This window comes from Mastigoproctus giganteus, chromosome 14 (genome assembly GCF_048544385.1).
Source record: "Mastigoproctus giganteus isolate SK-2022 chromosome 14, ASM4854438v1, whole genome shotgun sequence".
Taxonomy (NCBI): Eukaryota; Metazoa; Arthropoda; class Arachnida; order Uropygi; family Thelyphonidae; genus Mastigoproctus; species Mastigoproctus giganteus.
This window is the reverse complement of record NC_143588.1, coordinates 43,121,146-43,136,749: the sequence shown is the minus strand read 5'-3', so window position 1 is coordinate 43,136,749 and position 15,604 is coordinate 43,121,146. Positions and strand designations below refer to the sequence as shown.

Below are 15,604 nucleotides of genomic sequence, written 5' to 3'. Positions count from 1 at the left end.
ATGCTAAGAAAGCTCCAGGTCCTGATGGTAGTTCTCCACTTGTTCTCAAAACCTGTGCTCCTGAACTTACTCCTATTCTTTGCCGCCTTTTTTCACTTTCTTATTCCAAAGGTGTTTTCCCTTTTGCTTGGAAATTTGCTCATATTCAGCCAGTTCCAAAAAAGGGTGACAAACCCTTCCATCCAATTATCGTCCCATTGCAATTACTTCTACTCTTTCTAAAGTAATGGAGAAATCAATTAATCGCCAACTCTTAAACTATCTAGAAACCTTCCATCTGATCAATGATCGCCAGTATGGATTCCGTCAGTGTCGATCCACTGGTGATAATATCATCAGAATATTATTCTGGCTTATATTACCCATTTGTGGACAAATTCAATGCAGAACTTCGGCGAAACACAAGCAGTTGCTCTTGACATCTCCAAGGCTTTCGATCGTGTTTGATAAAGGTTTTCTAAACAAGCTTCCATCTTATGGTTTGCCAACTGTTTTTTGTAATTGGATATCCAGTTTTCTCTCTGACCACTCACTGAGGGTGATGGTAGATGGCTCTCTATCTTCTAACTTCTCCACTAATGCTGGTGTTCCCCAAGGTTCAGTTCTTTCCCCCACTCTTTTCCTCTTGTATATATTAATGACCTTCTTCCATTGACCAGAATCCTATCCATAGTTTTGCCGATGATAGCACATTGCATTCCACTTTCCAGTTTGAGAAACCTCACCCTGCTCAATCAGCTTCAACTTCTCGAATATCCACTACCAATTCCTTAAATGTCAATCTCCAGTGGGGCAAAGATAACTTAATTATTTTAATCCTTCTAAAACTCAGTCTTGTCTTACATCTCGCAAAAAGGATTCTTCTGCTCCTATGCTTATCTTTGGTGACACTCCGATTTCTAGGCAAAATGATATATCTCTCTTTTGGGGATTACCCTGACTTCTAATCTCTCTTGGCACAAGCACATTACAAATATTGCTTCCTCTGCATCTAAAAAACTTGATTTTCTCTTTTGCTCCTGGAACAGCTGTACACTCTGTACAAATTGCAAATCCGCCCTACCATGGAATATTGTTCCCACATCTGGGGCAGTGCCCCCAAAACCTTTCACAGGCTTCTAGATTCCATTCAGAAGAGAGTTAATTGACTCATTTCTAACAGAGTCTCTCCACTCTCTGTCTCGTAGGCATTTTGTTTCTGCTGTATGCCTTTTCTACAGATACTTCCACGGGCACTGTTCTTCTGAATTGGTTTCTATAATTCCCGCTCTCTCTTTCAAAACAGTCTGAATATGTGTCGCCACCAGCCAATATCCATTTACTGTCCAACTTCAAACTCACAGAACCAACATTTCATCTTCCTCGTATGTTCATTCAACTGCCATTTTCTGGAACAACCTTCCGTCCTATGTATTTCCTGAAAATTACAGTCTACAGAAGTTCTAGTCTAATGTCAACAAATGTCTTCTTTTGTCTTCTCAACCTTCACCCTATGCACGGTACTAAGTACTGTAGGTTCAAATACCTCTTGTGTTTGGGATTTTCATAAAAAAAAAAAGAAAAAAAGTTTCTGTATTTTAATTTGATTTATCTTTTGAATGACCCTTGAATGATCATTCAGGGTTGTTTTGAAATCTTTCCTCTAAAAAAATGCAGCATCCAATGAAGTGGTGAATTTCAATACCTTTCAGAGGCATTATGAAAGGCAATAGGCAATAATAAAATAATTTCAGGAACAGTAGTGTTCCAGAGTTATTGTGCTCATGTAAAGCAGTTATTTCAAACTTAACAGTACCTGAGACTTTTCAAACACTCCCAGATGATGGCCACTTGAAGTTTTGGTCTAACCATGAATTGTGTTGAAGTTGAAAATGTGAATGGCTTGCATTGATTTTATTTTTGCCATCAGTAATTTTTATAAACTCTGTAATGGCAGTATGAACGAAAAATTTTTTTTATTGGTAATCATATCACAGATTCATGAAAAAATATTGGTCACGTGTGGGAATAGTATTAGTATTAATAGAGGCAGAAAGATGCAAAGGGACCCTGCTTATAACACTGACCTGAAAAGGAAAAAAATAAAATAAAAATAAATAATAATAATAAAAAAAAATGTATATATATATATGCACATACATAGACCAGTTTATTAGGTAATCTGACATTCCGATATCCGTACACCTATTGTTGTGGTCAAATGAAATAGTCACTGATGTGTTAGATCACATGGTATGATAGACCTAGAAGAAGAGCTGAAGTTTCTTAATAGAGTCATTAAATGTGTACTATGGTGGAAGTAAGGGACATCAATGACCTCACGAAATGCAAGATCATGGGTGTTTGTGAAGTGGGAGCATAGTAACAGGCAGTACCGTTCTCATAGTGACTCATTGAGTTCATCCATATATTGACCCAGACAGTTGTTTAGGTGTTCAGCTAGTGGCTACTGTAGGACAAAACCAAGAAATGAGATGGACAAGTCCAACTTCAAGAAGATAGTCCATGACTAGGACCACAAATGTCTAGCTTGCCATATACACAAAAAAAAACAGATAATCACCAAAACTTTTAAATTTGATTGCTAGGAACCCATTTTCACCCCTACAGTGGGCTAGATCTCACAATAACAGGCCTGCATGTGTACAACAATTAACAATCTGCAAGTCTCTTGTGCTTGAACAGACAGATCAGTCCATTTTTTATAGCATTGACTGTGCCAGAAGTGAGAATTTAAGATTGAATTTTATGTAAATATTGGCACATGGCTACCACTTGTTCAAAATCTGTTCAACTATGTTGGAATGTTTTCAACAATAATCAAGGTAGCAAGGTATTCTGAAAGATTTCTGCACTTTCTCATGATTGATCCACAAAGTTAGATAATGTCTCTGTCTTTGGAAGGCAGTACAGGAAGCCATAACATGATTTTTAATTGCTTTGTCACTGCAAATAAACAGATTTTATTTAGTGATGCAGATTTAGAAATGTTTTCGGAAGGTAAAGAAGGATCTCATTTGGTGCAGAGAAATTTTTTTTTCATGAAAGATGCTAAAAAATCACAGGGTACAAATCTTCCTCATGTGATGAAGAATTAACATATTACTGTTAGTTAATACAATTTATTCTATTATTTTCATAATTTCATTCTTTATAATCATTTTAATTGACCCACATATTATGATTTGGTGTAGTGCTCTCCTTTCTTAACAGGGAAACACATTTCTTAAATAGGTGTTGGTGCTGCCAAAGATGGTACACTTACATTTATGGTAGGAGGAAAACAACAGGAATTTGATGCAGCTAAAGAAGTACTACTTTGTTTAGGCAAAAATGTAATACACTGTGGTGATGTTGGAGCAGGTCAAGCAGCCAAAATATGCAATAACATGGCTCTAGCTATTTCCATGATTGGAATTGCCGAAACTATGAATCTTGGAATAAGGTCTGTATAATATAGTTTGTAGGTGTCACTCCAAAATTTTCATGTATAATTTCTGTATAGTCCTTCAAAACAGGAGTTAAGATAATATCATTAAGACCAAGGCTGGGCATTAGTTTAGCCCTGTCTAATAATGTTATCTTTATCAGGTTTTGGACCCAGCAGCTCCCAACAATTTTGGTCCCATCTGAATCACTTATATCATGACTGTTAGTTGATGACCTGAGCCGACCGGGCTAGCCGAGTGGGTAAAGTACCTGCCCGGCAACCCAAAGGTCGCGGGTTCGATTCCCGCCTCGGGCTTGGATCAAAGTACTGCAAAAACCTTGGGAGGTGCAATATGGCCACAGAAGCCGATGCGCCAACAACTACCAAATCAAAAAAAAAAAAAAAAAGTTGATGACCTAAATTTGTTGTTGGCCTTGACTGTGATCACTGCCCACCACTTGGGCCAGTCTACCCCTGCATTAGACTTTAGAATATTTTGATGTGCTGTAAGTAATTACAACCGTTCAAAAGTTCCTTTTATGGAATATGGTATAGTTTATTAATGATTATAAATAGCAGGACAAGCACTTTTTGTGTGTTGCTAGGTTATCAACAATGTCAGCTAGGCAGTTGATTGCCTTGGGCTCCCACACTCCAATTGACAAAAAGAAAAAAAAAAAAAAAAAAAAAAAATATATATATATATATATATATATATATACACACACACACATATATATAAGTGCAGCCTGTCAGATGTAAATCCGACTATGAAATGTGCACAATAGTAAGGGAAATAGAAAACTATATTTTGTTGCTGGTGCAGTTTAGAGCCCACTCACTAATGTAATATATTATTTAAAGGAAATGCATTGTCCATAAATTGTTTATTAATGTTTACATTAATCTCAGAACCATTCTGACTTTTCTTATTCATTGTAATATCTTGTGAAAGAAGTTTTTTTTTGAAACTGAGACTCATAAAAACTGGTTAATAGCTTGCCTATTTTTCTCTTATGTTTTTAAATTAGATGTTTTCCTCGTCGGCATTATCCATCAAGAAATAAACTATTCACACACTTTGTACACCTTGATAAATAATTTTAATAAACAAGCATTACATTACAAACCCTTTACCAAATTTTTTATCATGTGCATAATTGCTGCTAACATAATATCGTATGAGCTATCTCCAATCCAGTAGTTGGTATTTTCACAGCCTCTTGTTTTCCAGGAACCCCACCATGCAGGGCCTATGTTTGGAGATTTGGGCCATAGGCAAAATATTATATATAAATAATAAAAAAATTAACACTATAATCCAAAATTAGGATTGCAGTCAATATAAAAATGTAAAGCAAATACATTTGCATATATTCCTAAGGAAATATATGCAACTCTGAACATATCGGCGGAATGCACCTTTTGACCAGAAGCTACAAAATTGCAATTTGATAGTATATTTTATTTGCAAATTTTATAAGGAACATGATCATTGATTTTGGCTGTGTCCATTGCCATTTACAGGTCCCCTTCAACTGAAGCCCTAGGCATGTGCCTAGTTTGCCTAGACCTAAGATAGGCCCTGCTTCATTAGTCCCTACTTAATTTTAATGTTAAATTATATTCTATAGTTCCCCTATATTTCTCCCCTTGTTTCCATTTAAAGCCACTTGCCTAAATTTCTTGATGAAAAAGACTTCTTTTATTTTTCTTTTTTCCAAGTCTCTTCACCTTCCCCCCATTACCACAAAGTTCCTATCGCTGTATGAAATGCATTCCAAAGCATGTTCTGAAAATTCAGATTCTTTAATGTTTCCTTTGGTTACATGTTTGTTGTGGACATTTGAAATTTTTATAGGGAACACTGGAAGGAAATAGTATCATCTATATATTTAAAACACAGTGTTTTCTTTGTCAAATCCGTGAGTGACTTCTGCTAAACTGATTTTCATTATTCCTTTTTTTTTTAAATTAAAGGTATTACTCCATAGATATGTCATTACACTTTCTGGTTTTTTTTTTTTTTTTTTTTTTTTTTTCATTTCTTCAACGTATTCAGTGTAGATGAACATTTTAATGCTTCAACTTTATGAATGCTGGTCAGCACTCACATCTTTAGAACTACAGCTAGCAATACTGTCAGTTGTAACCTGCCTTTTGTAGGAGATAGTTCTATTGCTGCGTCAATGTCCCTGTTTGTTGATTTTCCTTAATTATGGCATGCTGTGTGCCAGGCAACAGGAGTTACTTATTTTGCACTATATTGCACTAGTGATGAGGAATGGCATCGTGAAATTCAATTTGCAAGTAATTTCAAAAATAGTAAATGAGTGGCAGTTTTATAAAGGCTTCATTATTGGTGACCAATCTTATCGACTTCCCATTTATATATACTTTTGTGGAATATGAAAATTTGTTTTCTATAGATGGTGAATAAGCTGGTCATGTTGAATTGAATAGGCCAATTGTTCACCAATTATTTATTTAGGGTGTATAGAAATGATAGAAATTTTGATGATGATGCAGGACATTTTAGTGTTCTAGAATTTAGATCATTAATTGAAGTTGCTCAACATAGCATTCCTAAAAGGAGAAAAGCATTGACCGTTTGCAGAGAATTTAAAGCTAGATGTAAACAATATCAAAATCAATGGCCCTTTTCAAATTGGGTATAAATGTTCTGTTTCTGACACCACTCCAAATCCAGCTCCTTTCATTATAGGAGATTTATGCAATAAATATACACTGTGCTGCCACTTTATTAGGTACACCTACCTAGTAGCATGTTGATCCTCCTTTAGCCTTCAAAACAGCCTGAATTTGTGTAGGCATGGATTGAACAAGATGCTGAAAATGTGCAGGAATGGAGTATCATGCAAACATGAGTGTGTCATGCAGTTCCTTGAGATTTGATGGAGGTGTTTACCAGCTCATCCCAAAGATGTTCAATAGGATTGAGATTCAGGGGACTGAGCGGGCCACTGCAGCAAAGAAAAGTCATTGTCATGTTCCTGGAACCATTCCATAGTGATTCAGGCTTTGTGCACTGGTGCATTATCCTGCTGGAAGTAACCATCTGACTGAGGATAAACTGTCAACGTGAACAGATGCACTTGGTCAGCAACAATGTTTAGGTACGATGTGGCATTCAGATGTGAATCTGTGAACCCAATGTATGCAAAGAAAATATTCCCCACACCATAACACTGCCCCCACCACCTTGCACAATAGTCGTCAGACACGACGGGTCCATGGATTCATGTTGTTTTCTCCAAATTCTGAGCCTTCCATCAACATGATGCACCAGGAACTTCGACTCGTCAGACCAAGCAACTGTTTTTCAATCCTCAATAGTCCAGTGCTGGCGTTGCTGTGCCCACAGGAGGCTTGCTCTCTTGTTCTTCATTAATAACAAAGGTACACGGTGTGGCAGTCAGCTGTTGTAGCCCATTCGCGATAAAGTGCAACTAGTGGTCCGTTGTGATATTTTGTTCTGCACACTAAGGTTGTATTCTGGCATGATGTGTGACATTGTGGCCCATCTGTTTGCTTGCACAATTCTAGCCATCCTCCTCTGACCTCTCTCATCAACAAGCGATTTTCTTCTACAGGAGTGCTGTTGGGAGGATGTTTTCTGTTCGTTGCACCATTCTCAATACACCCATGAAACTGTGGTGCGTGAAAAGTTCAAGAGAACTGCCATTTCAGAGATGCTTTGTCCAGCACATCTTGCACCTACTACCATGCCACGTTTGAAGTCTGTTAGATCACTACTTTTCTCCATTCTTGCTACGGTTTGTATGCTTAAATGATACTAGAAAGGTTGTTCTTCTGCATTTATATCCACAACTGTGGTCATGTGACTTCCAATGTTGTGGGACAAGCCGTTCGTGTGCACAGCAAGGGTGTACCTAATAAAGTGGCAGCACAATGTAGTTATTGCTCTGCATTGCACTTTGTATGTGAAAAAAATATGGCAGGCTCATGCTGTGCTGTTCTAATGGAAAAATAAACTTGCCTACATTTAACATACCTCATGAGATTAAAAAAATTATTCACAGGGAATGATGAAAAGTTAAATTTTAGAGACAACATTCATCAGTACAACAATGCTATGTCTTGTTTTATTTGGTGCCAATATTACATTACACCCTGGATACAGATCCTATTGTTTTAAAATTCTTGGCATAGTACATCATTGAATTTCATCCTTATATCCTGAAAACACAAGCAATAATTCTTATGGCCAGTTGTATAAAAGCAGTTCCCACTTTATGATTTTTTTTCTTTTTTCCCCCCCAAGTATCAAGAAAATCGAAAATATGAACATTAATTGCAAAATATGAATGTTAAACATTCATAATTACTGCATTTCAAACCACACATGTAGCTATACAATACAGTACACTCCGCTTTACGATATTAATCCGTTCCAGAGACACCATAATATTGTGAAAATATCGTAATGTGAACCCAGTAACACATTGTTTTTTGGTAATTCGTTCCACGACCTCGGAAGTTGAAATTTTCACTATATAATTCTTTAAAAGGTCGTTTTTATAGTATTAGTTACAAATTCAAATCATTAAAATGCATTACACTTTCATCCTTATCATATGTTCCTGTTATAAGAATCAATTTTGAATGCTTCTGTGATATTTTTCTAACGCACATTTCTGGAGGTCACGACGAAAAAACAATAAAAACAATTTGCACTTTCCGATTTAATGGGCTTTTCTGTTAGTGCATCTAATTATAAATGGGTAGCAAACTTAATCTTATTGCATTTGTGATAATACCGATAACTGCAATTGTGTGGGTTTTTACACTATTATGGTGAATTGTGTTCCCCTTCACTCAAATCTTCAATCATATAAAAAACAAATTTTCAGAAACTTCTCTTCATTCCTATTTATGTATTACAATGATGAAGAGAAATCGACCAATGAACACTGCAAGTGGTGGTAGTGCCAGGAAATGAAACAAAATTCATTTAGAAATGAAGATGAAAATGATTAAGAAGTACGAAGCAGAACAAAGTTTGTCATCTATTGCAAGGGAATTAGATCTCGCTACTTCAACAGTGCACGTATAAAAGAACATGTCAAAGGATCAACACACTTAAGATCAATAGTGATCACAAAACAGCGTTCAGGTGCTATATTGAAGATGGAACAGCTATTAATAATATGGATGGAAAATCAGATTCAGAAGCGAGTGCCCCTGAGTCTAATAACCATTCAAGCAAAAGCAACAAGTATTTATCAAGATATTAAGGATAAGTACAGTGAACCCCAACCCACGTTCGTGGCAAGCAATGAGTGGTTTGATAGGTTTAAGCATCACGCTGGTTTCCACAATGTTAAAGTATGCGGTGAAGTCGCCAGTACCGATTCTGCAGCTGCAGAGAAATTTTGTGATGTGTTGGAAAAAATTATTGATGATAGCGGCTATTCAACGCAGCAGATTTTTAACCTTTCTGAGACTGCTCTGTATTGGAAAAAAATGCTGGATCGAACATACATTGCCAAAGAGGAAAATACAATGCCAGGTTTTAAGGTATCAAAAGATAGGGCCACGCTCTTGCTTGGGGCTAACGCAGCGGGAGATTACACATTAAAACCACTGCTTGTGTACCATTCTGGAAATCCTTGTGCATTTAAGGGCATCAATAAAACCACCCTACCCGTGCATTTCCGATCGAATCAGAGAGCATGGATAACAATAACTCTCTTTGAGGATTGGTTTAAATGCTGCTTCATTCCTGAGGTTAAAAAATATTGTAAAGACAATGACGTTCCTTTCACGATTTTCCTTCTATTAGGTAATGTTCCTGGACATCCTACACATCTAGATGATCTCAATTCGAACGTGAGAGTTATATTTCTACCGCCAAACACGACTTCACTCATCCAACCTATGGATCAGGGTATTATTTCGAATTTAAAAGCATACTATTTACACACAACATTTGCTCAGGCATTGTCTGCAGTAGATGAGAAAAAATTTTACGTTGAGAGACTTTTGGAAATCTTGCAATATTTACCACTCCATTATTAATAAGGCCTGGGTAGAAATTACTAAAACTTGTTTAAATGGCGCATGAGATAAAAAGTTGTTTAAAAGACGTCAATTCTGGCAACAATGCTCGAGAGGTAAAACTTACTGACGTTATGCCTGTCTCCTCTCTTTTTTTTATAATCTTGAAATTTTTTTCAAATTGCACGCTTTTGTAATTTTTCCTGCGCATGAGATAAAAATTGAATAAATACAATAAATAATTCTATTTATATGTTTGTCTAACATTTCTTTTTTGATTCAATCAGTGAGCAGAGTTGCGAACGCTGCATGAGCATGGGGGAAATTCCCCAAGTTACGTAGCATTCCGCAGAACACAACCCTTATGTAAGTCGGGGAGTTCCTGTATAGACCTGTTAGTTTAACCTGTGTGCCGTGGAAAATAATGGAGTCACAGGTTAAAGAAGCATTGCAGGATCATCTAGACAAGACTGCAATAGTAGTTAAGACAGCTTGGATTTGTTAAAGGGACGTCTTGTCTGACCAATTTGATTGGATACTATGATGTGGTCACAAAGGAACTGGATGCAGAAAATAATTTTGATATCTTATACTTGGATTTCAGGAAAGCTTTTGATACTGTTCCACATGGAAGACTGCTGTACAAATTGGAGTGGTATAGCATTAAGGGCACATTGCTACAATGGATAAAGGGATGGTTGGAGTCGGAGACAACAGAGAGTGGTAACCAATGGACACTGCTCTTTGCAGACTAATGTTATTAGTGGAATTTCCCAGGGTTCAGTGCTGGGCCCATTGTTGTTTTGCATATTCATCAGTGATATTGATGAAGGTATATCAGGCTTAATGTTCAAGTTTACAGATGATACAAAGGTTTGCAGGGTTGTTAACGACAGTAAGCAACTGGATCTAGATAAGTTGGGCAAATGGGTTGAGAAGTGGCAACTGAAGTTTAACATTGACAAATGCAACGTACTGCATATGGGTAGCAGTAAACCAAGAGAAATGTACCTACTGTGTGGTACTACACTCAGGGAAGTTTAGAGTTAGAAAGATCTGGGGGTAATTGTGCAGTCAGATATGAAGTTTGCTGAGCAGTGCAGACGAGCTGCCAGAGCAGGTCATGGAGTCTTATCAATGATATATAGGAATTTTGCTTGCAGGAACAAGGTGGTGATTATCCTGTTGTACAAGGTCAGGCCACACCTTGAATACCGTGTACAGGTCTGGAGGCTTCATTTTAAGAAGGATGTAGAGTTGCTAGAATGAGTACAAAGAAGGGCAACAAGATTGGTGAGGGGAACAAAGGGGTGCTCTTACCAAGATAGTCTAAGTTCTGCAAATTGCAGCACCTGGAGACTAGGCACATACAAGGTGATCTTATTGAGGTGCATAAGGCCTTGAACTGATTGAGCAATGCTGATGGAGATTGGTATTTGTGTCTGTAAACTGCGTGCCTTTTGAGGCTTGTTTGTCTGTGGGATGAGAAAGTATTGGGATAAGTTCTACGCTTTTCTCTTAGATTGGCTAACTCAGCCCTCCCTCAACCTCTTTAGAATAATCTTCTCATGGTGGGAAATTGATCAACCTTTATTTATCCAGTTCCATAGGACATATTTTCTGGATAATTAAAAATTCTAGGTATCTGAAAATTAATACATGGTTCAGTACAATAACACAAAGAAATAACCAAACTGTCAAAATAATAAAAATAGTAATTATTATTGTTATTATTTTTGATGGTTCTGTTGCATCTTCAACTAAAAATAAAACTTGACTCATTGGCACCCTACTTTTCTTCTAACTCTAGTATTCTATGATCTTTGTAAATCATCTCCTACAATTCCAAACATTCAACTTATTACCTCCCATGGTCCTCTGAAAGAAGGATATTAAAATAATTCTGAACCATCTTTGATAGTAAGGAAGCTCCTGACCTATTTCTCAACTTGTTCTCACACCTGTGCCCCTGAGCTTGCTCCTGTTTTGTGTTGCTTTCTACACTTTCTTATTCCACTGACTTTTTTCCTTCTGTATGGATTTTTGCTCATATCCAGCTAGTCCCTAATGGGAAATAAATCCCACCCAACTATCATTCCATTGCACTTACCCTCTGCTGTTTCCAAAGTAATGGAGAAGTCTGCTTGCTCTAAAACTATCTCAAAACATTCCATCTGATCAAAGATTGCCAGTATGGATTTTATCATGTTGATTCAGTAGTGATATAGTGACTCATCTGTTATATGTTACTCATCTTTGGAGAAATTTAATGGAAAAGTTAGGTAAAACTGAAACAATTGCTCTTGATCATAAAGGCTTTCTAAACAAGCTTCCAGCTTATTAATTGGATAGCAGTTTTCTTTCTAATTGGATAATTGGATAGCAGTTTTCTTTCTAATTGGATAATTGGATAGCAGTTTTCTTTCTAATTGGATAATTGGATAGCAGTTTTCTTTCTAATTGGATAATTGGATAGCAGTTTTCTTTTTTTTGTAATTGGATAGCAGTTTTCTTTCTGACCGCTCACTGTGGATGAGTGGTCAGAAAGATGATGCTCTAAATATCTTTTTAACTGATACTGGCATTCTGCATGGTTTAGTTCTTTATCTTGCTTTTTTTCTCCTGTATATTAATGATCTTCCACTGACTGGAAATCATATCCATAATTTTGCTGATGATAGCACAGTACATTCCATCTTCCTGCACAAATAGCTTCAACTTCTCAAATGTCTACCATCACATCCTTAAATGCCATCTCCAGGTAATTCTCCAGTGGGTTTAAAGAAAAACAGGTAACTTCAGCCAATCTAAAACTCAGGCCTGTCTTGTTTCTTGAAGAAAAGTCTGTTCCTTTCATACTCATCATCCATGACTCCTGGATCTCTAGACAAGGATCACATATCTCTATTAGGGATCACCCTAACTTTCAGTCTTTCTTGGAAAGATTGGAAATCAGAGTAATGCCCAATAGAGTAAAGTCAATGGCTATTCAGCAGAACAGTAATGCTCTTGACATTATTGTTCTTCTAAACATCTTGTGACTGCTACGAGTACAAATCTGCTCGACAAATATTGTTTGCACATCTGGGGTGTGGGGTGGTGCAACCAAAACTCTTCTCAAACTCCCAGGCTTTGTTCAAAGGAGGGCTATGATTAATCAATGAACCATCACTTCACTTACTGTCTTATAGACCTTCAGCTTCTGTATATGTTTTCTGTAAACACTTCCATGAGCACTGTTTGTCTGCATTGGAATCTGTAAGTCCACCACTCTTTTTCCAAACCCAATTGAGCATACATGTGCCTCAATCAGTCAATATCCATCTACTGTCCAACTCCAAACATACAGAACTAACTTTTTCTCTTCCTCATTTATCCCCTTCTACTTCTGTTTGGAACAACCTTCCTTCCTTCCTTCACATGCACAGCATTTCCTGAAAATTTCATTTTGGAGTGTCTTTTATTTTCTTACTCTTAGTAATTATTTTTTTAAAATAACTGCCAAGAGTAAGAAAATTCACAGGTCGAGTTCCACTAGTTTGATTAATATACAAATATTTAGGCCTAATGCCAACAAGTATTTTCTATTTTCTCAACCTTCTACTGATATATGGTACCAAGTACTATATGTTCTAATACCTTTTGAATTTAGGGTTTTTGTAAAAAAAACCAACACTAAATGAAAAATTCTGATCCTGAATACTGCATTTTTCCATTAACAATTTTAGAAATTAGAATTCCTTTTGAGTGTTCACTGTAAGCTAGTAATACAGAACACTATCAAAGTATGCTAAATGAGAATTACTAAATATGTGAGCACTTTTACCAGGAGCTTTCAGAAAATAATAACAAACATTTTAGATATACAGCAGGGAAGGTTACAAGGAATATTCTGTTTGAGTCACTCATGAATTTATTAATTCTGCAGTTTCTTAAATTGCTGTAGCAATTTATGCAACCTTTTTAAGAAGTACTCCAAAAAGGGCCACTTTCCTTCTAAAAGCATTCCAACCAAAATGACAAAGCAGCCATTTTTGATTGCATTTCATTTTCGGAATGTCTTCCATTTTCATACTCATCAGTTATTTTTTAAAAAAGCATTAAAAAAATGAAATTTCACAGCAACTAATCTTCTTTATCTTCGCCTTTTCCCACATTATATGGGGTTGGCAACAAATTTCACAGCAACTAATAATATATATATATATATATATTGGGACAAATTGCTGAGTTTTGGTTTAGGCACCTGGAGCTACCAGTAGTCCCATATAATTCTTTACCATATACTTTTGCACACATTTATGGGTTAACATAAGCATTTTACACTTGGCAGATTTTTCCAGTTGCATTCTTTTCTAACCCTTGATTTAAGTGTTATTAATTACATCAAATAAAATAAAATGCTCATTCAACATGAATTTGGAGAGTAATATCACAAATGTAGAAAGGGAAGTAGATGTCCAAAGTGAATCTTAGTATATTAATTATATAGTAAGATTTATTTTGAATATCCACACCTTTCTACATTTGTGATATTACCCTGTAAATTCATGTTGTGTGAGTTTATTCTTTAAAAATTATTTCTATGTGGGGGACTTAACTTTGAAACATTTTGAATGATATTTTCATACTGTAGTTTTAATATGTAATATTAACAGGTCATGTTATCAATTGCATTTCATTTTGTAAGGCTTGGTCTGGAATCCAAACTACTAAGCAAAATTTTGAATAGTAGTTCAGGTCGTTGTTGGGCTAGTGAAGTGTATAATCCTGTTCCTGGAGTACTTGAAAATGTTCCAGCTAGCAATAACTATCAAGGTGGGTTTGGAACAGCCCTCATGGTCAAGGTTAGTTTTAACAATTTATGATAATTTTAAATTCTCTATTTTAAAGGTACCTGAGAGTATATCTGAAATTTTTGTTAAAATTGGACTGAATATTTTGTTTTGATTTTTTATGATTTCCTGTTTAAAATTTTATTTAACTGCTTGTTTGTCAGTGGGGAAAGTTGTTTTCTTATCATTATTTCACTCAATTCGTATATTTTTAAAATGAAAAAAAAAAAAAAAAATTTATTTTTGAAAAAACTCCTCTATTCATGTGCTGTTTGTTCAATCTGTATCTTCCTCCCCCTTCCAAATAAAATCATTTGACATTTATTTTAAAAATACACCATTGATGGGGTACAACTGATTAGGTAGAATTTACAAGTTAGAAATAATAAAATTCAAATTGGTAATATTTATCCCAGCTTTAATATAAAATTCAAAATTCTCACACAAAATGTTGCAAATAAAGTCTCAATTCTAAATTCTACTATACCTAAAGATATGTTAGATAGACCCAGATAATTTTAAATTTGCAAAAACCTTTTTATACTTGATGTTTAAAGTGTAATTTATTTTTTAAGTAGTAAATTTTGGGTATTTCATAAAGTACAATGTTGATGTACTAGATAGCATGGAAACTTCTCACATATATAATAAGAGAATTGAAGTTCTTGTTTTTGTTTTTTTTTTTTTCCCTGGTTTATCAGGTTTAATTCTGATTGACTTGACTTTCCATATTAAACAGTGAGGTAGGGTAACTATAAACATTTTTCTAGTAAAGTAAACAATATGGAAGGTTTCAATAGTGTAACAGCATGCAATAACCTTACATTCACAATTAGCAAACTTGATCTTGCTGGTGTCAAGCACCTAAAGAAAAACTACTTGTATAGACTTGATGGAGTCCATCATATGCTTTGGAAAAGAGCTGTTTGTGCACTTACTCCTTACATCCTCCATTTATTTGATCAATCTCTAGCCTCTGGAATTTATCCTTCCATACTCAAGCTTGGTTTAATTCTTCCTCTCCATAAAAAGGTGCCAAACATTCAAAATCCAAAAAAAATTGTCCTATAACCATATTAAATTTGCCTCTCATATAGTTTGTCGTAAGCTTTCAGTTTCGTAAAAAATATCCTTATGCCCTAGCAGCACAGATTTAGAACTGGTGGATCTGTGATATCTAAACTCCTAACTTTCTGGTAGGTCAGTTTAGATGAAGCTTGACACAAGCCTTAGAGTTTAAGATGTATACACGGACTTATTGTGTATATAACATGCATTCATCATATATGCAATAAGT

General features: G+C 35.7%; 1 protein-coding gene across 1 annotated transcript in view; it reads left to right on the top strand.

The window, feature by feature from the left end:
• The window catches only part of LOC150075090 (3-hydroxyisobutyrate dehydrogenase, mitochondrial), a 91,589-nt gene that overhangs the window by 70,338 nt on the left and 5,647 nt on the right, over positions 1–15,604 (top strand). Inside the window, exons 4-5 of the mRNA XM_090389259.1 lie at positions 3,235–3,445; positions 14,163–14,319. Of these exons, the coding sequence (XP_090245385.1) occupies positions 3,235–3,445; positions 14,163–14,319 (368 nt within the window). The remainder of the gene's footprint in view (positions 1–3,234; positions 3,446–14,162; positions 14,320–15,604) is intronic.